At 28.1% G+C, this 26,206-nt stretch overlaps 1 protein-coding gene across 1 annotated transcript in view; it reads left to right on the forward strand.

Moving 5' to 3' along the window:
- LOC123294076 (adhesion G protein-coupled receptor E3-like) overlaps positions 1–26,206 on the forward strand; it is a 202,633-nt gene that overhangs the window by 131,520 nt on the left and 44,907 nt on the right. The window contains exon 3 of the mRNA XM_044875152.1: positions 23,720–23,880. Within this exon, the coding sequence (XP_044731087.1) occupies positions 23,720–23,880 (161 nt within the window). The remainder of the gene's footprint in view (positions 1–23,719; positions 23,881–26,206) is intronic.

Here is a 26,206-nt window from a genome sequence, read left to right on the forward strand (position 1 = left end):
AAGAAAACACGCTAGCTATAGAAAGATGCTTATGCCAAAATATGTTGCCCTTTTCTGCTTTGAGTTTGTTGAATATGGGGCAGAAATCACATTAAACTTGGTCAAAAAAAAAAAAAAAAATTAAACATTCTTGGAGAATTAAACTAATTATATCATTTTCAACTTTTGTGATTTTTAGATCACCTATACATGTATAACAATAACTTGTAACTATAAACGTAATAATAAATTGCATAGATGATTTTATGTAATATATTTTCCTATTATTGTTATTGTTGTGAAAACTATATGAATAACAGCACCCAATAGTCCAAGCCATTCAGAATATATAAGTTAACAATATATAGTGTGAGGCAAAAGTGAGGAAATATAAGTAAAAAGTTTCAAACTAAACTGTTTCAAACTAAACTACTTGATTGAGAAAAATAAAATATTTCCAATTACTTTTTCAAATTTTCTAATATTTAGTCTAGAGATTCTTAAATTTATAAACGCAAATTTAAGAAGATCCCTCGTTTTAGAGTTTCGTCAAAAAAAATGAATTTGACTTTTTCTATATTATTATCGTCTATACCACTTTGTTTCCATTATTAAATACTTTTTGGAATAGCCTAAACTGACAATTTTTAAACTTTTTAAGTAAGTTGACAAGAAATTTTTGCGTCTATACTCAAAATTTTATTTTAAGATGTAATCATTTCTTGTTTTTTACAACACGGAATATAAAACTTGTAATTACTCGAGGAAAACTTATAAACTGAAATTATAAAAATCTCTTTTATAACGGTAACAAAATGTCCATTGTGATACTTCCATGCATACAAAGTGTAGCAGAGAATTGTAAGCGGTTTGAAAAGGATTCTACCCCATCAATTTTCCAGACTTTCGTGTATTCGTAGCCGTTTTTGTTATCGAGTTTTGAAGGTATTTTCCACTTGCTGCAGTATTGATAGTGATACTTTTCGTTGGATTGGTTTACGCAATGTTAAAGTATTGACTATTGTGGCTAAAATAGCAGAAAAAACATGATGTACAAAAGTAATACATAACCTTCTGTTTTTCATTAAAACTTTCTTAGATAACCATATTGACTTAAAACGTAATTAATTTTCGCCAGTGCTTAAGGTTCTTAAGTATGCTTTATTATGTAGTTTAAGATAGCAAAAAGATAAATTAAGAAAGTAATAGGATTTCTTTTTACACAGTTTTCAAAATCGTACTCTAATCTGCTTCACTCGGTTTTTATAACCTGTACACCAACTATAATAAATACAATTTTTTTCAAAGTTTTACTAGGTATGTATATACTCTGGGTATTGGGATATCCATATGTTGAATAATGAACTACTCAGTGCAATAAAATAAAATAACTAATAAAATTTTAAAAAATAAAAACAGTTTTATTATAAATATTTACCTTGGTGATCAAAAAGTTGTAAAGTTCTTACGTATCACATGGTATTGTTCTAATTTCATAATTCTATTGAATCTGAATAATTCTAATTTCAAATATTTGATCAACTCTATAAATATTTTAAAAGCTAGTTGAGTTTCGAGGAAGAACTTCGTAAAACTTGCATAGACTGGGTAAAAATTGGAAAGAGATAGAAAGTGCTTTAAAAAAATTAAAATTTTTTAGAAATATTTTTTTTTGTTGAATCAACTAGATTTTTTAACCGACTTCAAAAAAAGAGAAAGTTGTCAATTCGACTGTATTTTTTTTATGTTTGTTACCTCGGAACTTTCGACTGAGTGAACCGATTTTGATGATTCTTTTTTTATTTCAAAGCTGATGCTTTCCGTGTGGTTTCATTTCAGTTTGGTCTAGTTCTGACAATGGTATCTTTGAGAAAAGCATATGGTGTGCCAAATGGACGAATAACTCAATATCATGCCAACTGATTTCGATGATTCTTGTTTTTAGTGACAAATTATTTAGTGTACTTCGACTTCAAAAAAAAAACTATTCCAAAACAAATTAATATGCACTAAAAAGTAAAAAAAAATAACGATAATATAATGTAGTTACAATTATTGTTATTTTTGGAGTGTCAGCCAAATTAATGTATCAAACTGTTCTGTACAGTTGTTTCCTTGGTTGACACCGACTCTAAAAATAAAAATAATTGTAACTACATTATATGATTTTTTTTTTTTGGAATAGTTTGTTTTTTTTGAAGTCGGTTTTTTTTTGTTAAAAGCTTCTTTTTTTATATCTGAATTCAAAATGCTATCTAGAATAATTATCTGGAATGGCAAAGGAGAGTCAAATGGAAAATGCGGGGAATAACATAAGTTCTTGTTTACGAGCTAAGCTTTAAGAAAATTTGTTGTTAAATTTTTGTCATATTCGACAATACTAATAAAGAAGACTCTATCTACCGATTTTAATTAGAACTTTATTACAGGTGAAATAATGCTATGCAGATTTACACATGTATACAATCATAACATATTATCAATCATGAGTTATTAACAATATTAACATCATAACATATTAACTTCGCCATAATTATTTATGATTGTTAATTATATGCTATTTATGTAGTGATTATCTACGATTAAATAATTTAGATTGGCTATATTTGGATAAATTACATTTAAATATTGCTGTGTAGCTGAATGCAATTCAGTAAATATTATTTTACATTATTTTACAAAGAAATGGGGAATAAATGAACCGTAAAGAAATTTTGATGTTAAACTGAGAATCGGGAAGAATGCTCACTTTAAAAATGAAAGTCTGTTAAATCCATTTTACAAAAAAAAGATAAAGTACCAAATTTACAAGAAAAGTACTTATTTAAATTGCAAATATATAACACAAGAGAGAAATCTTTTGAAAAAACCAAATGAGGCATTTGCCAAAAACAAGCCTTAAAAAAATAATTTCTACAAAATAAATAATTCATCACATTCTCTAATCGTTCTATAATCTTTTTATTCAATGAAAATGATCAGCTAGAGATCTGATAAAAAGTTTCATTTTTTAAGTATTGTGGCGCTGAAATCATAAAAATATTCTCAGATACTGGGACTTTTTTGTAGGAATCCGACTGTTTCCACAACTGATTTAATTTTCAGACATTGTTAGTCACATTGTGACTAATAGCGATCCTGCAATATTAGCGATGATTATTAGCGATTTGTATTCATTTTGATATCACTCTTTTACGTTGGTGTAGTAAGACTAGCGACAAGAAAATTATTTAATAAGTATACAAAAAAATTTATTACAATGACATTACAAACAAAATGTTTGTACAATCTTTTTGTTAATTACATCTAATTTACATGTACAATACAATTTAAACTTGTAGTACAAGTACAAGTAACTATACAAATATATTATTTGACTACTTGGTTGTGAAAATAATACCAACTTACTTACAAGTTACATAACATAATACATACAAAAACAAAAAGATAATATTAAAATATATGTATGTGTACGGTGGTACAGTATTTACTGTGTTTTTCAATTAGTCGAGTTGAATTCGGCAAAAAAAAAAAAGGCTTATCTTTGGAGCTCAGTAAAAACTGGTAGTGTCTTTATCGTTACACTATGCTGAAGATAATCTTTATGATTCATCAACTGCTCAATTATTACAAGTAATAAACGCTTTTATAGCATGGAAAATATACTTAATTGGAAAACTTTAGGAAAAGAAAGGGGTCAGATGATAGTAGTATAATTTATTTTCTGCAACTTTTCTGTGAGCGAAATGTTTGAATCCCGGACTAAAAAAAGTTGTTTGTGCATATATGTATCTGCGTGTCTGTCTGTGGTATCATAACTCCTAAACGAATGAATCGGTTTTGATTTTTTGCTTGTTTGAAAGATAGTTTAATTGGGAGTGCTTCTAAAGAATCATCATTTTCGAGAAACGAACACTCTCAATCAAATTACATTTGAAACAAGAAAATCGTAATCGGTGGATTCGTTTAGGAGCTGCCAAACATATCGATCATACCTGTTCTTATGCATTTCTCAAATTTTTTAATTTAATATTTTACCCAATAATCTGTCATTTAAGAAAAATTGAAATTGAATATCTATTCACGGGCTTTCCATTACTTCTTGACTTCTTTCCATTATTTATTATTAAAGAGATTATCTTTCACGATTTGCTGAATCGAAATCATGGTATGGTGAAATTCTGCAGAAAAAAGCTTTTATTTGTATATTGATTTCCCCCCTTGAAATGGGGGGAAAATAAATATAACTTAAACAATTACTATATTATAAAATTTTTTAGTAAACAAAATTTTGAATGCAAGTTGCCAGTTAATAATTTGTGAACATATGAAACAGGTTTAGTTTTATTTAAAAAAGCTCCCTTTTTTTTGTTGCTGAGCCAAAGTCGACGCAATTAAAAAAACTAGCTGCAAGAAAATATCGTAGCCATTCAATTGTAATACAAATTTTAAGACAGTCCAATACTTACTTTTTTGAAGTATTAAGATCGTTGACTCAAGAAATATTTACTTGATATACGAATATCATTTACTTGGCTGTTGCTTCGCTCTAAATGCCTTTACATCAACCCAGTCAATAATTTAAAAAATGACAAACCTTTACGTCACCTTTAAATTGGTTATTTGCGAAAGAATTTGAACAAATCTAGTTGGAGCGCCAATCTTAGACCAATTGTAAGTTACATAGACTGAGCTGGAAGCTTTAGCGTGCCACAATCTGAGGTAACTGCTTGGGTCAAATCTATCTTGGCGTTGTAGAAATGTCAAAGTAAAGTGTTGTTACCATACTTGTCATTGTAGACTCGTAAGAAATAATGTAAAGTGAAAAGTCTTAAGTATTTTTGTCAAGTTAAAAAGCAAAAAAATTCAATGAAATCACGATATTTTATGTAAAACATTTTGTGATATGTATGATAAATATCCCTATATTCTTTTGATGAATGTATTTTTTTGATAAATGTCCCTAACTGACCCAAGCAATTACAAGCAAGATGTTAGCACACCTCTCATTGTACGGAAAGATAGGTGATGCTCAGTCTAAATAAATAAACAAATAACCAAAATAAATAAAGGGAAAAAAAAAAAAAATATATATATATATATATATAACATTAAAAAAATAGTTAACTCAACTTACAGTAAGTTTTTTTTTTGTGAATTTGTATCCCCTTGGGTGTTTGTATGACGAATTTGTGCACGTTTGGATTATTTATTTAAAAAAATAAATATTTTTTGAAGCTTTACCATGTTTGTGTGTCTTTTTTAATTAATATAAATTTTAATTATATTTTCACTAATAAATGTCAACGTATTATAATACTACATTATTACTACATACAATTTCAGTTATGTTTGCCCATTCATAAATTATTCTTGAAAATTTAATTATATTAAAATTTATTGTAGTTACGGTATCTCATGATTAACTTATGCATCATACATATATACATAGAGTTTCATGTAAATGTCATCACCTTTAGCTCAATTATGTTTCTCATGAAAGGTTTTTAATTTATGCTACCTAGTAAATCAAAGATGTATATCGTTCATTATTTGCCCATAATTTGCAATTTGAATTTTTCAAAGTTTCAGTCCTGAGTCAACAGTGTCGGAGAGTCGGTAATGTGATTTACTGTCGTTGTTTTATTAAAAGCTCATTCATGTAACAAATCGTCAAGCAATATATCATGGGACACCAAGGTTTTTTTAAATGATGAATATATAATTAAAACTTCGTGAGTGGCTTCCTTTTGACGAGTCTACCAAACTTTCTTCAACAATTTTTTTTCGAAAATGCTGCGTTTTCAAATGAACATGAGGACGACATTTCAAAAAATGTATGCTAGCTTTATTCTTATTAGTAAAACTGATATAATGTGTTATAAACAGTTTTGTTATAATAAAACAATTAATATTGCAGTGTTAAAGGAAGTTATGGAAGTTATCTATTTTCATCATCTGGAAAGTGGATTTGATGGACCATAAGAATAAAAATCCATAATAGGTTTTAGTATAAAAAAAAAATAGCCAAAAACTCGTTTTATAAAAATAAATATTCATATGTTTTAAACTAACAAAATTGGTGGAAGCGCAAATAAATGCTTATTCACTATAACTATTGCTATATTGCATCGTTTAATTGCGCTTCCGCCAATTTTGTTATTAATTTTATTGTGTTTAATACATATGAATGTTTATTATTATAAAACGAGTTTTTGGCAAGGTTTTTTATACTTAAACCTTAAATGGTTCCACATGCCTAAGAGATGTGTATATAGCTCAAAGTTTTGATAATATTGTATCAAGACAACCATCTTAAACACATTGTATTTAGAGGTAATAGATACTTGGCCTTATGTATATTTTACATATAGAAGATGGTGATATTACTACAACTCTCTCCTGCAATTGTACGAATGTTAACCAAATGTTAGATAGTAACAACAATGTCTATTAGATTAGGTTAAGTTTAATATTGAGATCATGTATGTAGTGTTTTATATGTCACGGTAAAATTTAAAAAGTGATTTATAGTAATAAATAATAGTATACAAAAAAACTAATAAAACACGATTTTGTAATTAGCTAAACTAGTGATAAGTTCAAAAAGCTCGTAAAAAACTTGGGATGCTAGTTTCTAATTAATATTTTATTGAAAGATATTGAAAAATAAAGTCATATATCATAAACATATTTTTTGAAACAAAAGATCAGAATCTGCTACAAAAAATAGATAGTACTGTTTATAAAAACAAAGTTGACCATCGTTAGATTCCGACGACGTCCTCAGAAAATCAAACTAAAGGTATTTTTTCCCCTCAAAATTAAAAACACGTATTAACTTGATTTGTCATCCAGTCCTTTTGTAAAAAAATTAGAAAATCATTTTATACAAGAACAAATAATTTATTTTTACCGTAACACTTATATATACACCTATATATAAACTTCGTACCTCCATATATCCATCTCCAGTCTACGTCGAAGAGGAATGTTTACTATTCTAGAATATATAAATAGTAATATACTAGCATATCTATTTACAGTGAAACTTAAACTACTGTGAAAAGATAATTAAATTAAAATGCTTATCAAGTGTACCAGTATGTTACGTTATTCTATTATGTCAAAGAATTTTTAGTTAAAGAGAGACTTGCTTATCAATGAAAAGCTGATAATGAAATCTGAAATGAAATTATTACAAATTATTTCTATTTTCTTCTAAGATTTATGAAGAGCTTTCGTATATTTACAGTAAATCTAGAAAACAGTCCTGTAATGATTACTCTGTTAAAAGCTAAAAAAGAAAATTGTATCCTAATTTCATCCATTAATACATGTAAAAATATAATTGAAAGGCATCAGTCTAAGTATTATTTTAAGAATGTAACTTTTTTGAAACGTCACGATAACTAAAAAAAGTAAAGAGATATCAAGCTGAAATTCCAATAGCGCACCCAAAAGCACCTTCGTGGGACCCATCTTGTAAACAGTTTGAGATAGAACAAAAGTTTAAATAGAAAAAAATGTTTGTAATAAAAAAATTAAAAAATTAACCTTTGGTTTGAAACATTTTTTTTGTGTGTTTATCCATGAGGGCGCAAATTAGGGAAAATAGGAAGTTAAAAATTTGCAGATAGCTTCAACTAGTAGTCTTGTAAAAGCGGACAAAAATTTGTTCATGTATTTTTGAGAAAGGCCGTCAAAATTTGTGTTGGTTTTTTAAACTCTTCTAATTTATAAAAAAAATAATGCGAGCACTGGCATTCAATACTTTCTATATTGTATATTTCAACAATTAACTCAGTCAATTGTTTGTTTTTACTTTTTTTTTTTTGTAATATTGAACAAAGTCCAATTGTAGTGTATCACTACAATTTCTCATGCTTCATTGTACATTTATTAAATCTATTTAACCTCCGGAACATGTTTAAGGAAAGACAATATTATTGTTTAAGCTCTTTATCTACTTACTCTTAACTTTCAATTCAAGAAATTAAAATGTACCGGAAAGTATTTAAGCAGAAAATACATTTAATATCTCGAACAGTGTTCAACATCCGTTTTACGGCCAATTTACTATTTGTATATAAATATTTTCAATTTTATTACATGCTTTACAAAAGTAATCCTTTACAGAACTATTCGAATTTGGTATGTACTTGGAATCAGTTTTACTGTTTTAAAGTCTTAATAACTTTAACCTACCAAACTATCTCTGCTAGTGATGTTTGGATATCCATTTAAATAAAACATAATAGATTAGAAGACAATACATTACAAAGAAAATGATCTTCTGTCAACATTTTTGTAATATATTTATGAAAGAGATTTAAGACATAAAAGATTTACCACAAACGAAGTAAACAGATCTACTAAATAACTACTTTTTTAAGCTTCTCTAATTTGCCTGTCCTTCCAGAAATAGTTTACAAATAAACTCAAGTTTTGCCACTATTTAAAGAAAAACCTTCTATATCTTTAATGTATACAATGGATTATACATAGATGATTGAAATTTCCAAAGTAATTTAATTTTAATGGCGTGAAAGGCTAAAATATTTTTCCATAAACAGAAAACAAGTAACTCAACGGCTATGGTTTAAGAGCGTCCACATTTTCATCGAATTTTCTTTGGAAATAACTGTAGTTTCGATCTTCAACACAATACATCATACATACCAATAGTTTGTGTAATGATGATAGCTTAGTAGTGCATCTGCTTCTTAACTTGTTCTGAATTTTACTTTATAATAAAATATCTATAGATGGTACAAAAAGAAGTATCTCTTTGCGTCTGGCTTTCTGTTTATCCTCCAACTTCTTCTAAAATCCATCTAACCAGACTTTAATCGTTTTCAACATCATAATTAGATAATTTTGTAACCAAATAATAATAAATTCTATATTTAGCTATCCTCCAAGATTTCGTATTCAAGTTCATCTCTTAAATTACCCAAGAAAAAAATAGTTTGATGAAAGTTGCGTTAAAATTCAGTGTAAAAAGCCAATCGAAATTCCATATGACAGAAAACTTTTTTTATTAAGTTATAACATGTTAGTACTCCAGGCCATCCAAGAAAAGTCCGAATTTTTTGGGAAAATTTCATCGAAAGTGGATCATACATTTGCAATATTAGTACAAACAGACATTATATTATATTTTTCTATATAAACTGCCTTTAAATTATATTTGGTAATTTTTTTATTTATATTAAAATAAACAGTTGTTTTATTTCACGGCAATTTGGACAAATTGAACACTAAACCACTTAAATCACACGCTGCATTGCTAAATGATTGAACCGTAATATCCACAAAAAAAAACATTCATTAACCAACCGTAAAAACATTTTCAATAAATGTTCAAAAACTACTAAATCTATTATTTAAATAGGTTTGTATAATTGGTGCATGTGATGAAATTTGACAGAGAATGTAGTAGGATTTTATGTTTGGTAAAAGGTGATCCAATTTTAGTTTCCTTTGTTTGCAACTCTGTAAATTAGAATATTTGAGAGACGTCAAATTATAGTTTGAATCATTCTATTTACGATACGAATCGTTTAACAAACGCTTGACAACGCCCAACGTTCAAATTGTTCACTTGTTCTACAGAAATGGCAATTCTGGAAGAATTGTGTGAATAGACTTTTACAGGAAGATTGTGGCCAATTTAGTTGTCTTAGAGAGTGAGCAATTCGCATCATTGAGTCAAAATTCGAGGAAACTGTAAGCACTGGAGATAGAGTAAGGCGTGGGTGGGTTCAGTCAAGAATACGGCATTCGATTTATTTTTGTGAGATTTTCTTAAAAGTTGCGTCTATGTCAACAAACCTGCAACGTTGGGACACCTAAAACCTAACACTTGCCAAGTTATTTTCAAAATAACCCCTAAAACTTTCGAAAAAAGGTAAAAAATTAACTCAATCGATAAATAAACTTCTCCAAAGGCACCAGTTTTCAGATTTCAAAGATCCATTGTGGTTAATTCGCAGATCCAGAGTGTGTTAAAAAAATTAATTAGCTATTACAAATGTAGCTATTTTCTTGTTTTTCTCAGAATAACAATCTATGCAACAAAAAAAATCGTAATAATCGTCAGTTGCGAAATTGAACATTTACTGCGTGATTCTCCTGTGCTGTGCATAAATTTTCGAATTAAAACCCTCAATTTTCAAGTTTTCTTTGACTGATTTTATTGATTACAAATGCTTACAATATGTGTATCTGTGTGGCTGTCTGTGGCATCGTAACTCTTAAACGGGTGAACGGATGGTAATTTTTTTTCGTTTGAAAGGTGATTAGAGTATGTTTAAAGCTTTGTTTACAGAAAATCTGTTAGGTTTGGATAAAGAGATTTCCAAGTTAAAAAACCACATTATATTACCTACAATAATAGTAATTGCAATAAACTTCTTATTTGGGCAAAACTATAACAAGTGGAAAGTTTAAAAATTTATTGTAAAGAAAAACTATGATTTTTTAAACATTGGAATAAATGCGGATAATTTATAACTTTTACAACCTAAAAAATATATAAACAGAAAAAACTATGATATCTAAACATTCGAATAAATAAATGTTGATGTTATTTATTTTTTCAACCTAAAAAATACAAATTTTTGAAGTATGGTTTGAATATGTTTATTTTATTTCAATTGAAAAAGTAAACATTAAACAATTATTCTGTAATAAAAATAAATTGTACGTGTAAAAAATAATAAATAACTTTATTTTTTTTAATTTTTCAAAAAGTAAACTCGTAAAACGTATGTTGAAAAGGAATATCAAGAGAATAATAAAAAGAGAAAAACTTCGCTACTACAATTTTAAAAAAAAACGTGTTAAATGTGATAGTATTAGTCAAAGTAAATTATAAGGCATAGCTCGGCTCGAAACATCCGGAATTACAACAATTTTTGAATAACGTGAGTCACTCATAATTCATTTTTACACCCTGTATATATTAGATATTTAAATTTAGTCCCAAGTTTGTATCGCTTAGAAATATTGATGATACGAACAAACTTCTGATATAGGTGTTTATATCATAAATAGTCATTTCCATTCATCCGTCCATCTACAAGATAATTGAAATTGTATTGAGCTGAAAGTAAATGTGCCACGTAGGTCAATTTGGCCTTCCGAATCCGAACGACCCATCTTGTAAACCGTAAAAGAAAGAACAAAAATTTAAATGTAAAAAAAATTTTTTTTGAAACACTTTTATATTTTGGAAAATATTTGAAAGCCAAAAAGAAAAAATTTCTTATTAGTTTGAAAATTTTCTCGAATACTAAAACAAATGGAGGCCGAACCATCATAAATGGGTTGATTTTCTCAACTTTCATAATTTATCAAAAATAATGCACATACTGACATTCTGACTGTCTATACAGAGTGTTTGAACCATTAAATGAGTCAATTGTTTATTTTTACTTCTTTTAATTATTAAAATTAATCATAATTTATAAAATTTTACTTTTATCAAACTGCTTCAACAACAGTTCGTGGTATATCCTTGTAAACTTTGTTATATAACCAATTTTGAAGTACACCGGTGATCGATATGATGACCCCTTCAATTATAAGAAAAATAAATAAAAAAATTGATATTTTTCACATGGAAACTACCTAAAACATATGGGTTTACATGGTAATTGAAACTTCGCAACAGCAAAAAATATAGAAAACTCAGTTATAATTGTTTTAACGATATAATATCATTTGAATATAGATAGGTGTTTCTACGTCACGGTAAACTCATAGCTAAATAAAGTACCTATTCATTTCATATATCTATAGTTTTCATACTACGTTTCTTCCAGGATTCCGTGTAATAAAGTCAGTTCAGTAAATTTTGAGGCTCATACATAATGTTATCATCTCGTGGCCTGCTTTCTTATTTGAGCCTAATATAAAAATATGAATGCGATATTCATCATTGTATTAGTCACGAGGGTTAATTTCGACAATGCACGTCAAGATACGCGGGGTAATGTAATTATATACTGTGCTTTTGGCAATGCATTGAGGTATTTTTGGTCAAAAAGCGTTTTTGTTCATGGGAAGTATAGCTATCAGAAATGTTCTGCAAAGTTGGATTTACGAAGATATCTGTTCAAGAAATGATATTTGGATTTTCATAAAAACATTTTTGTAATCTAAAACTTTCGTTGTATAATTTCTAATCATTTTTAATAAACTTTTCGAGATAGAGCAAAACTTTCATAAATACTTTTCATAAATAGGTATGTATACATAAAAGAATAATTAACTGACTGACTGACTTGCTGACATATCAACGCGCAGCCTCAACTCCTGGGGCTAGGACCGTGAAAAGTCTGGGTGAGGGTTTTTTGACACCGTGCTCACCACTAAGGAAAGGTTTTTGGAATGAAAAAGAGAATGATGTGTTGTTTAGATTTTGATGAGAAATTTTTTTAATTTAAGATTATCTCTGTGTATAGTTTCAAACAATCTTTAATAAACTTTTCGGGGTAGAGCAAAAGTTTCAAAAATGCTTTTCTTAAATATATCAATAAGATTTTTACAAACAAGTTGTTCGAATGCGCATCTAAGTCAGCAAAAATTCAAAACCGTGTACGAAGTTAAAATGTCTGTAGCACCAGATAGGGCCATTTATGGAAGTATCTTAGCTTTCCATTGATTATTAAACCAAATTTGGATTGAATTAAGCTTTCACGAACCCTCCATGCTTGTTTTGCATTATGTTTCATCGATATCAATATTCTCATACTGTCATATGATTCGCCTTCTCGTGATTGGTTCAATTCGTCCCCATTGATTGATTCTAAAAAAAATTACATTCAACCAGCATACAGCAATATATACTATAGATACAGTTTAAAATTTTGTATTGAATAAATAATGAACTACCATAAACAATCTTTTTTTTTTCATTTTACTGTGTATAATATTTATATGCAACATCGAATGTGAACTTTTTTAACGCTACGTTGTATAATTTTTTTTTTTTATTAATTAAAGAGAATCTACTTTCGATATACCGATCTATATAAACCAGAAAATTTTCATTTTTAATATTTATGGAAATTTCGCTATTGGATACATAAATCAAACGATTGCAATAATTATTCTCACTTAAAATTAAGTATATAGTCACATGAACCAAGCAGCAAAAAAGTGTATTCGTTCAAGCTTTCTAAATTACCAACCAAATATACACCTTCGCTAGTGTGGCTTACTAGTCTTATTCTTGTTTTAGTTGGAAAGAAAACAGTTATTCAGTAAAATAAACAATATTATGCCTAAAACGAGAATTATGACATATTTATACTTTTCAAATTGAACTTTTCTTTAAATTTTTAATTTCCAGTTCAAATAGTACATGACTTCATCAAAAGCCTTTCGTATAATTTTTCGCCTCATATTTACCAACCACTTCGAATTATTTTAAACATTGACTATTTTTTATAATTGAGCTTCACAATAATTTGGTTTATTGGCCAATTGAAGATGATTGGGATCACCTACTTGGATTACGAAAAGAAACCTTGGAATACCCGAAAAGAAAACATAAAAAGCGACAGATATTTATACTTTTAGCTTTTTTTTAATGTGATCAAGTCAAGAAATATTGACTTTTTAAGCTGTGGTAATATTTTACAGCGGTGCAGTTTTTTTTCAATAATTCCGACATTCAAACAATAGCAATTATTTTTAATATTTTTTAACAAAAACATAATAACACATAATATTAAGGTTGGTACGAAAGAAGGTATTGGGCAGTGATATTAGAACGATGTTTTCTCTAAAATTGATGTCTGAAAATGAAATTGAAGTAAATAATTAAAAAATGTAATACACATGTCAATCGCGTCTCAGTTAGTTTCTGCAAAAAATACAAAACTTCGATCTAACTTTTTTTTTTCGATCTAATATCTTTATCTTTGAAAACTTCCTTTCAAACCTGAATTTAATCATATATAAAATCTTGAAAATAGTGTAAATGAGTATCCTTTTTAGCAACCTTACTTTCAAAACTATGTGAAAAAATTTTAATCTGAATTTAAAAAAAATATCTGCAAATATTTATGATGTGTATTATAAATTCTCGGTACCATACTCAACAATACAAATTAAATAACACAGATAATTGAAAAATATGTATAAAAAATAGAATTTTGAAGTATTATTCTAGCTCCAACACTTGCATATTATATTGCTAACTTGCCCATCTATATAGGCAACGCTACATACAAAACATATATATATATATATATATATATATATATATATATATATATATATATATATATATAACTAGCTGTGAACTACCCGCTTTGCTGGGCAACATCCCCACTTGCACCCCTCCCTCCACATTTCCTTGCGTTGGATAACAGTTTTGTAATGCACACGTCATGCTCTTTTATTTGATACCCCACTTAGGTATATTTATAAATAATCGATAATTCCTTCCCACTTTCTCGCTACACCTTTCTACCCTCCGAATGTTAAAAGTAGATAAAAACAATAGATCTTTGAAGCTGGTTGTATATCGTGTCAATATTTTAGCTTAATCGATGCACAACTTTTTTAGTTTTTGAAGCATATCCCTTTCAACCCCTATTTCAACCCCTTACTCTACTATAATATGGATGTATTATACATAAAAACCTTCCTCTTGAATCACTCTATCTATTAAAAAAACCGCATCAAAATCCGTTGCGTAGTTTCAAATATTTAAGCGTACATAGTAGGGACATAGGGACAGAAAAAGCGACTTTGTTTTATAATATGTAGTGATTCCAACGATGCGAATAATTTAAAATCTACCAACTAAGTATAACAAATACAATTACCTACTGGTGTTTGCTATTGTTGTATAAATAACACGTGTATATATATTTTACGTGATATAAATATAAAAAAATCGATTAAGTAAGTGTTAGATGTTACATACAGGGTTCGTCGTACACTTGTGGTACTGCGAAGCAGATATGGTCGAAGCAGAATCGATCGGAGGCGTTTGAAAATCTTATTTCGTTTCAAAGGGTCTCTATAAGAAAAAATTGTTGCGACTAGTATAGGAAATTGGCTAGGCAGCAGGCACGCTAAACGACTGGGCCAAATAATATACCACGATTATTTTAGGAGCTATTATAGTGGGAAGAAGGAAGTAACAATGTTTGATATTCACTGCCCAGCTCTGGCTATTAGGAGAAGGACTAATTTGAGTCTTTCTTGGACGGACTTTCGAACCTCGAGGCCGTTATCTTCAAAGCACTCTTACTCTTCATTAACAGAGACCGAAGATGGACTAACCTCTATTCGGTATCACAACGAACCTCATGATCCAAGTGTATCCTATACCGAGACAGGCACTCTTACCTAATCTCTAACTTTACTCAAATATTTAAGAAATTAAGTAAGTGTTAGATTTTGCATATAAAGTTCATTCTTTACAAGCAAACTTTAAACTGTGTTACAAAACGTTTCCAAAAGACGTTGGTATTAACGTCTTTTAAGAACTTTCAAAACGTATTAACGTTTTACAAAAAAAAAAAAAAGTTTTAAACAAAAATTGTTAGTTTTTTTTGGATGATGTCTCCCATCAAACTCTGCCACTTTTGTTAAAGTTATTTTTTGATTGGTTAACTATAAAGCGAGATATTAAGATGTATAGATTAAAATGGCCCACCCTGTATATTAGACATACAATTATTGTTTTCTATAGTTATTCGAAAAATAATTTTTTTCTGCTGTTTGTTACATGAATGAGCTTTTATTTAAAAAAATCATCGATATTCCCTTTTATTAAAAAAAAAAAACCAAAAATTAAATAATTAGTTTATTTCATAGAATTTTACGGAAATTTGAACTTGAAAGCATTGGACATTCGCCATCAAACAAAAGAACAATGAATTTTGGATGAAATGCTCTCGTTATCATTGCAAAACTTTTTCAATTTACATCGAAAATAATAAACAATATAAAAATTTTTTGCAAAAAAAATACAACCGCATCCAAAAAAGCACAAATAAATGAAAAATAATTTTAGAGTAAATACTCCAATTTATATGATGAATCGACAGACGGATGAGCTAAGAATATGGTAAAAGTTAACGGGAAAGTGCAGGTTTTTTGGAGTCGGTTGTATTTAAAAAAAAAAAAATTCTATTTAGTACTTTTTAGTTTACGTCTTCTTAAGTCACTTATACATATTAGTCAATATCATAAAAATTACTGAACCAATTTTGATGAAGTAATTATGGCCCCTTGAGTATACCTTTTCAAAAAAACAACAAAATTTACAAAATCGGTTCACAATGAGCGGTAAAATCGGTGAACGTACATTTATAGAAAAAACATATAGTCGAACATAAAGCTACTCCATTTTTTGAAATTGGTTAACAATAAATTTGCACATGAATATTCTATTGAATCCTAAATCAAACACAATATATAGAATATTGTAAAAAGCTTAATATAATCCATATTCCATTTAAAACAATAATTTTGTATTATTATTTGTTGATATTCAATAATAGAAAATATTATCCAAATCATATATATTTTATTTAGAGATTTCATACGTATTGAATAAATTAAATAATAAATCATTTAATTATAATTTGAGTATGATCAATAATACTCTGGGAATTAATAATATAATTACATCATGGAATTAGTATTAATTGATCATTCAAATATTAGCAACTAAATATTTATAGCACGTGGTACATTTATTAGAAATAATAATTATAGATATTAAATTATTAAATTTTCAGAAAATAAAATTAATTTAAAACTTTAAAAAAATTCGTCAGATATAAAATAAAAAGTATTAATTGATTTTGTAACAAGAAATTTATTTGGCTGAAATACTAAAGAAAATTAAACCCCTCTGATTGAGAGTTGCAACCAGAGAACGGGTATCCGAGCCAATACTTGAACAACGATTAATATCGAAGAGCAACGTAATAATTATACCCTGTAAATGTGTTATATATATATCAAGGTATATTAAGTTTTTCCCATGTTTGTAACGCCTAAAAATATTCATGTTACGAAAACAATTTTGGTATAGGTGTTCATAAAATCACCTAATTAGTACATTTCCGGGTGTCCGTCCGTCCATCTGCCTGTCCGCCTGTGGCCACGATAACTGAAAAACAAATGGAGATATCAAGCTGAAATATATTTTATAGCGTGCTCAGGACGTAAAAAGTAAGGCTAAGTTCGTAAATGAGCAACACAAGTGAATTAGATCTTGGATCCGTAGAATCTTGTAATTCAGATAAAGATAGAACAAAAGTTTAAATATAAAAAAGTTTAAATAAAAAAAATAAACAACTTTTGTTTGAAACATTTTGTTCGTACCTAAATGTTACTGTTTATCTGTGAGGGCGCAAATTAGGACAAAATTTTTGTGTCCATTGTCTCCAAAACTATAAAGTAGATAGTTAGTTGAAAATTTGCATGTAGCTTCAACTAGTAGTCTTATGAAATTATCTTGAAAAACAAACAAAAATTCTAGAAAATACTAGCTATAATTGTGTCAGCTTTTTAAACTCTGCCAATTTATAAACGATGTTTATACGATGTTAAACGAAAATTTCCAGAAATATTTCGGTTTTTTTAGTAGGGAGAATCTATTATTAGTGTCACCGCTCTCAAGTGCAAGGAGTAGTTCATTCCCATCTAAGTTCAACAAGTTAAGAAATTTTCCGAAACTAAGTCGTGTTAACTTAAAAGGCAGAAAAAACCATTTCGAATGTTGCCAGTTCTCTTACTATTAAAAAACAAATTTTATTTTCATTATTGACTGAAGAAGATAAAAGACATTTCTGTTTAAGCTTTATTCTTTTTTATTTACGAAACAATATCAATTTACTGGTACAATTCAAATATTTTATATTACAAATTTCACTAAATTAAATTTTTTTGTTTCTTTCTATTGTGTTTTTTAAATCGTTTCGTAGAAAAGGCAAGTATTTCAATTACATAACATTATTGAAAAAAAAAAAAAAACAAATCAGTCTAGACTCATTTGTAAGTACATAATAATTTATAATTAATCTTATTATACTATCAGTCGTTAGATATTACGCCGGTTTCAAGAAAATATATTCTTTGATATTTTTGACACCCAACTTATAGCTTACCTTGAGAAAAACGCGATTAAAGTTTGATACATTAACAAAATAGAGAAAGAAATAAATGTAACAGAAACACTTATCTCCGATTTTGTTAACAATTTAATGGATTTTAATTTTTTGTGCGGAACCCTAATTTTTTAGAAAATAAAATACAGCCCATGTTACTTGCTGATAATATAGCATTCAATGGGTGAAAGAATTTTTTTTATCGATTCAGTAGTGGATTTAAAAGTGACGAATTTGCATACAAACTTTGAGCCCGTTTTTCACCCCTTTAGAATTCACCCTCCAAGTTTCAGATCTCTACGATTAGCGGTTTATGCTATGCGATGATCCGTCAGTCAGTAAGTCAATCAGTCATTCAAGACCAAGCATTTAATATTAGTTTTGAATTTTTGTTTTGTAATTTTTTGGCTCATCAAGTTTTGAAGAAAAAAAAAAAAACGTTGGCACTATCCGAAAGTACATAAAAAGACCTGCAAAATCCAGTAGATTTACCCATCTATGTATCCATCTATGTATAGATTATTTGGTAAATTTTAATCCACATTTTTGTAAATCCGGATTTCTTGCTATTTTAAACTATATTTTTATTCTAAACACTTAAAATTCATAAATTAAAATTTTCTAGTATTCACTTCAATTTTTTCAAAAGTAAATTAACGAATTAACGGTGGGTAGATACTACACTATACATCTAATGCTGCTACTCAACTCAGTATGTAACATATTCAAAATATTCGTAACAAAGAGCATAGGGTAGAGGAGAAGCAGCCCATATGAGCTAATGTAAAATCGTAGTATACGAGTTTCAGCGCCTCTACCGAGTCAGGCTTTCAAACTTAATAGTTAATAGTCACCCCCGCAAAGTAGTTAAACTTAATAGTCATACCCGCAAAGGCCTACAAACTTAATAGTTGATCGCCTCAGACTCCAGATGTCACTTATAATTATACTTCTGCTTCTTGTCTATCCTATAGTCTTTGATTCGTAATTGAATTTTCTGATATATATGAAACAAATTATATTATATTTTCATGATGACATATCCAAACACTGTGCATGATAAATGGTCAAACTCAATTGTGTTTATACAAGATGTCATAGCCGTAAAAGGAAAGTATAGCGTATGATACGCCATTGAATTTATTTTTATGGAGTTTTCTTAAGAGTCGTTTCTATATTGACAAACCTGTAACGTTGAAGCTAATATTCGCCAAGTTATAGCAGAAATAACCCTCAAAAGTTGCGAAAAGTCATAAAAAATGAGTGGAAGGTGTCCTATAACGATCCCCTTAAATGTAATTTGTAACCAAACTATTCGAGATATGCATCACAACGAAATATTTTTGGTTCTTTTATTCAAGTGTTGCAATATTAGCATGCCAATTTCTTTTGATTTTGGTATAGCTGTTCAAATTTTTAGAACTATTTAATCCTTATCAAAAAGGATCGTTTTACTGACCTTGTAAGAATAGGTGGGTAAAATGATCCCATTGCATTTCTACCAAACAGCTTACATTAAATATTAATTGTTCTTTTATAATGCATCAACGTAGTATGAAAACAAAAAACACTGGCAATATCATCTATAAATCTACACATTCAAGACCCGGCACATGATTGGATGATCATTTTTAACCGACTTCAAACAAAAAAGGAAGAGGTTATCAATTCGACTGTATTTTTTTTTTTTTTAATGTTTGTTACCTCAGAACTTTTGACTGGGTGAATCGATTTTGATGATTCTTTATCTGTTTCAAAGCTGGTGCTTCCCGTTTGGTCCCATTTCATTTTGGTACAGTTCTGACAACGGCATCCATGAGAAATCCATAAAAGTCTTAAATTTGCATTAAGTATGCACGGAAAAGGGGACGAATATCTCAATATCACTTCTTTTTTTAGTGACAAGTTAGTGAGTGTACTAAAAATCTCACTAAAGATAAAAAAAACTTTTAACAATAAGAAAACCGACTTCAAAAAGAACTCTTCCAAAATATATTAAAATGCACTAAAAAGTAAAAAAATAACGATAATATAATGTAGTTAAATTATATTATCGTTATTTCTTTACTTTTTAGTGCATTTTAATATATTTTGGAAAAGTTTTCCTTTTGAAGTCGGTTTTCTTTTTGTTAAAAGTTTTTTTTATGCCTATTATAATTTAACACACAAAATAGGGATCATTTTAACGTATATAAAGGGGAGCATTTTACCCGTAACGACATATTTGAATATCGTCATAAAAACGGATCTTAAAATTTATAGTATACGCCCATCAAAATGTGTTATAATATTATAATATTATAAAAAGTCAACCGATGCTCCCGAGTTACATACTTTGGTAGACCATTTGTATGAAAAATTTTCGAACTATTAGAGAACACATGGTTGGAAGGTTTTTCATGAATAGCTTTTCATTTTATCAAAAAAGGTTTTGTTATACAATAGATATCGGTTTGACTAGCATGGTTTGACTAAGTATAACCTAAATATGCCCTAAATAAAATATTTTTTTGATGTAGAACAATCTGTACAAAGGTGATAAATTACTATAATATATGACCGTCAACCATAAATCCACATATAGGTACTTCTATATTTACTTTATATATAAACGAAGTCTGTACATGAATTTGAAAAATTAATAGGAAATTAAATTCAATTATAAATAAATACTATGATATTTAGAGAAAAAAAATAAATATTACTAAAAAATATTGTGTAATTGAATTTTTATGTTAATAATATTATTGATAACCAACTGATGATGATAGTGAAATGTGAAACCTCTATTTTTCGTTATTTAATAATAATGATAAAATTCATTTAATTAAAAAAATTGTAGGTTGATTTTCACATGGTAGGCTTCTATAATTTTCATATTGAAGGGTTGTTTAATAATCAGTAATTTGATATTTGATATATTTTTTTTAATTCAATAAAACCTTTTTAACAAATTTTTTGTAATATAATGTAGCTATATAAAAACTAAAATCTTTTATCTCCGATTTGGACAGAATAGATAACGAATAGACGATAAGATGGTATCTCAAGAAAAAAAACGCCTCCAATCATAATTTTCTGTAATTTTTTTAATTTTTGCAAGTAGTCAAGTAGTAATTTTGACCTAAAAAATTGAAAAAATGGGATTTTTCGACGAACTACGATTGGACAAGTAGTTGCTAGTATGTAGACAAAAATGTCATGAAGGGAGGGTGGGGTTAATATCTTAGAACAATTTCTTCAGTCGTTACTACATAAAATTGCCGCCCAATGGCATAAGCAGCAACGAAAGTTGAATTTTGTGTAATTGATTAGAACAGCTCCGGAAAAAACTTTGCATCGAAAATTTTGGGTGATATCTCAAAAATTGCTCCGACAATCGTTTTGTATTTTATTCATTCGAAAGTAACATATTTACTAATTTCTATCTAATTTTGAAACAAAATATTCGTTGGGATTTTTTTGATTAGGCATTTTTTTGAAGGTCCTCTTAAAAAAAATGCCGAACAATCGGAAAAATTTTTTGTATTTAATATTTAATATATTTGTGACATCGTCTCTCCCAAACGAGCTCCTAAAGGGAATGTTCTTAGCCATGTTTCAAGAAAATGTGCTTAGCAGTTTGAAAATCATCTCCTCTTTTCTAGTTGTTATCGAGTACGGATCCCATAAAACTCGAACTTAAAAAATAGCTAAGAACACTCGATCAAATTATCTTTCCAATTTCATTCGCTAGGTTCATTCGACTAGGAACTACAATGCCGCAAACAGACACACCAGACATACAATTACAAAGAAACGTTTAATCTCTCTGTAAATAATTTATTGAATTGGGAATACAAATTTTACTATTTATAAAGAATGTATTTATGGATGATGATTTTCGGGTTAAATTTCACATTAATCATGTTTACTTTTATACATATCATATTTACTATAGTAATAAATAAATAGAAACATAATTTTGTACAAATCTATGTTACGACATGTTTACAAGTTGATCTATGTCGAAGAGCAACAATTTTTATTTTTATTTTAACGAAATGAGCAATAAACCAATTGTATTATCGAACTTATATTTCATTCTGCTATTATTTATAGTAAATATATAAAATTATGTTTTATTGTATAAGAACTTATACGAAACAATATCCCAAATTCAGCCATATAAAAAAAATGGAGGAAAAATAAGTAATCATGAAAATTGCATAGATATAAGAATGATATTACTCAAATATAAATTTTAAAGAATTTTCTAGAATTAATAAGCTAGTTTCTTAGGAAAATAAGTTAGTTTCCATATAATAAATTAACTAGTTCCTCTACTTGACAAATAATATTTATTTTGATGCAAATCACGGAAATTTGTAAAAAACAGAAAGTGTTTAAAGCAAAAAGCTAACTTCTATTAAAAATTCAACAATTCTATTGACAGTGTTTGCTGGGAATATTTTATAATGTAAAGACTATTGACTTTCTACAATATTTTAAATAAGCTTTGGAATATATACAGGGTAAGAGTATATAAACATGTAGTGAAATAATGTATATTTTTGTTTCAATACGGTGGGTTTAAAATTCGGTTAATATAGCTATTTCTCTTCAGGCACAATACTCGTTTCTGTTCAAGAATTATATGTTTTAACTTTGCTTCGAAATAAACTTAAGTTTATTTCGAAATATAGATAGTCAATCAAATTCGAATATTGAAGATAATTGTATTATAATATCCTTGAGAATATTCTGATACTTTGCCCTTGGCGACATCAAAATCTTAACAATTTTCGTTATACATAATAATTATATTGATTTTGTTTTCTATAGTGGTTTTGTTTCATTTTAACTAAATAATGTCTTGAAATACTTTAACTTGTTACATTCAGTATTTTAAGAAATTCCATAACTAAAATTGTATACGATTATTCAAACTAAAATAATTATAATTTAGATAAAACCTTTTCTACATTCCAACATTTGTACAAAGACAGATATCGAATGTAAAGTTATAACTATAAGTATAGATATATAAATAAATAAATCAAAAACGGATTAGTAAATGTTATACAGAAATTCTCGAATAAATTATTTTGAAGGGTATTTATAGGGTATTTATATATCAGTGATAGATATTACTGACTGTAATTGATTTTACTATCATATAGCTTAAAATGTACAATGAATGATTCATTTTAATCGAATCAGCCATTTTTCTTCTAAAGTAAAGGATTTTATGTAAAAAAATATATCGTACTATTATCGTTCATTGGGTGATGTTTTTAGTTTTGATGGGTTATATTTAGTGCACAATCTTATATTGTGCAAAATAGACGATGTATATGAAATGCTTAAAAAGATTAAAAAACTTTATACAGGTTTTTACGCTAAAAGTGAACCCAACGGCTTTAACTCGTCAGTACTCGCGTCAACCTTTCGGTAATCTTTTGGAAGCATGATGGAAAAATTTAAACTTATATTTTACATCGACCGTGTGCAAGATGCTCATAACGCGACTATTGATGAGTTAAGAATGAATGCTAGGAATTAAACTAATAAAAAAACTAATTAATTTTTACTAATTGTTTCAGGATCCAAGAGTTTGTTTATCATTAGCGGGTGGTTTACATTATGTAAGACTGGCAGCGCTATGTTGGTTACTAACGATGGCTCATCATATGTATCATCATTTTCGAGATAATTTAAATTTAGTATCAGCAGCAGAACCAACACTTGGGAAAAAATTTTTCAGGTAATTTAAAATTTAAATGTATATAAATAATTAAGTGAATAAGCCGAAAAAAAGTTTCGATAGTGAAAAAGTTGAAAAATAGCACCGATTTTAATAAAACTTTGTGTAACGCATATATAGAATCCCAAGTGGGGGACATATGTAGTCCAAAATTTTTTTTAAAATGCTATTTTGACTGAAAATTGTCGTCCAGTAGATATTTTTGGTCGCTGAATACGAATCTTATGTGTTATTACACGGATTCTGTCACGCCTTCCGAAAATCATACCATTTTAGACCAAGAATTCAAAAGCATTTCTGAATGAGCCTTGGGGTAGTAAAATCCTGTAACAGAAAGTTCCACTAAAATATATTCTGATTCGTTAGTTTAATTTGTTGGAAGATTTTCAATATTTACCTTTAAGGAATGTTAAGCCTTCGAAATTCTATTATTATTATAAAGTTACAACAAGTAGTTTATTTACTGATAGAAATAATTTTTTTGTAAAATGAACAGAAAACAAGTAATCACGTCCAATAAAAAAAATTTTATCTCAAATTTTCTTCACCTATTCTTATTTTTGGTTCTACGACTAAAAGTTACTCGTCCAAAGTTGTAGAGAATTTTATTTGCAACAAAAAATTTTCCAATAATTTTTTTGTGAGACCTATAGCTTGTAAGATAAAACATTTAAACCATTTGTAACCCTTTTTTCTGGCGGCCGTGGGACAATGGTTGAAACCCCACAAACTTACAAGCTTCCTTGATATCTAAAAAATAAAATTGGCTTCTCTTATAAATACCTATATACCATTTGAAAAATAAAATTATGTTTTAAATCGAGCGTGAACAAAGTGCTCATAACGCGAGTGCTGACGGATTAAGCACTATCGAGGACCCATTTCTTTAAACTATAGAAACTTGTCTACTATAATTAAAATTAAATTATATGTTGTACTTAGCATTGAAAATTGTAGGTATTTATAAAAGGTATTAAGTAAACTAAAATATAAAATAAAAGAAAAATATAAATATTTTTTTTTTACATCAAAAGGATTCAAGGGTGTAATATACATACATTATGTACATTTTTTATATGTAGATTATTCCTTTCTTTCCCGTGTCTCTATAATAACAAAAACAACATTTTATATGAGGGTTAAGAAAAACCCTTTTTAAAATATATGGTGATATGATCAAAAAAGGTAATGGTTTTATTTAGAGAGAGTTTATATTATAGCCTAGTATGTAATCTTCTCCGTTTTAAAACTACCAACATATGTATTTCAGGATTTATGCGTTTAATCAACATGAAAACCTTTACAAATAGATATCTCCATTAAATTGTATATAAGGTAAAGTGTTGTACCTTGCCGACAAGAAGTAAGACCATCTGTAACACATATTATAAGTAAATATTTCTTTCACTTGTCTAGCACTTGCCTAGTCTTGTTAACCCCCGAACTAAAAAAGGGGTGTTAAAAGTTTGACCGCTATGTGTGTGTGTCTGTCTGTCTGTAGCATCGTAGCGAATAAACGGATGAACCAATTTTGATTTTCGTTTGACAGGTAATTTAACGAAGAGTGTTCTTAGCTATTTCAATTGCGAGTTAAGGGTTCCGTACACGGAAAAAACTGGCGACGATCTTCAAAAAAGCTTTAAAGAAAAAGGTAATTTAATGTAATGATTGTTCTTATATATGTTTTAAGTGTGATTTCAGGGTTCCGTACCCGAAAAAATGTACGGGAGTTTTTTGAATTTTGTAAATTTCACTTGTTTTAAAAGGTATGGTAAGAACATCAAGAGCCAAGTAAACATGCTTACTTTAATCTCCAATCCAGTAATTTTACAGTGTATTTGGTGCCTAAACCAGCCAGCTCTCGCGTCAACCATTCGATAATCTGTAGATGCTTGATGAAAAATTTGCTTACGTACTCTGCACGTGCGTCAAATATTTCGAGTGTTAAATATTCTTTAACTTTGTAAATCATAACCTCTACATAATTTTAAATAAATTTATTTTTTAATGCACTAGCTAATTAAAAATAATTTGATTACGTAATTAATTAATGATGTTTAAGATTCAAAATATTAGAGCAGAGAAATAATTTAAATAATTAAATTCATTTTAACAAATTTCATCATATTTCTAACACGTTTTTTTAATTTACTGAGAACGACTTATATTAAAATGTTAATTATGAAGGTACGATACTCTCCCATATGTATCGTATGAGTATTTCCATTTAATGAAATGTGTTTTGTGATTATTTTATATACACACAAATAAATAACATACATAAAATTAATTTTACAATTTATTCGTGGTACAAATTATTTTCCAA

The sequence above is a fragment of the Chrysoperla carnea genome, chromosome 1 (assembly GCF_905475395.1).
Source record: "Chrysoperla carnea chromosome 1, inChrCarn1.1, whole genome shotgun sequence".
Classification (NCBI taxonomy): domain Eukaryota; kingdom Metazoa; phylum Arthropoda; class Insecta; order Neuroptera; family Chrysopidae; genus Chrysoperla; species Chrysoperla carnea.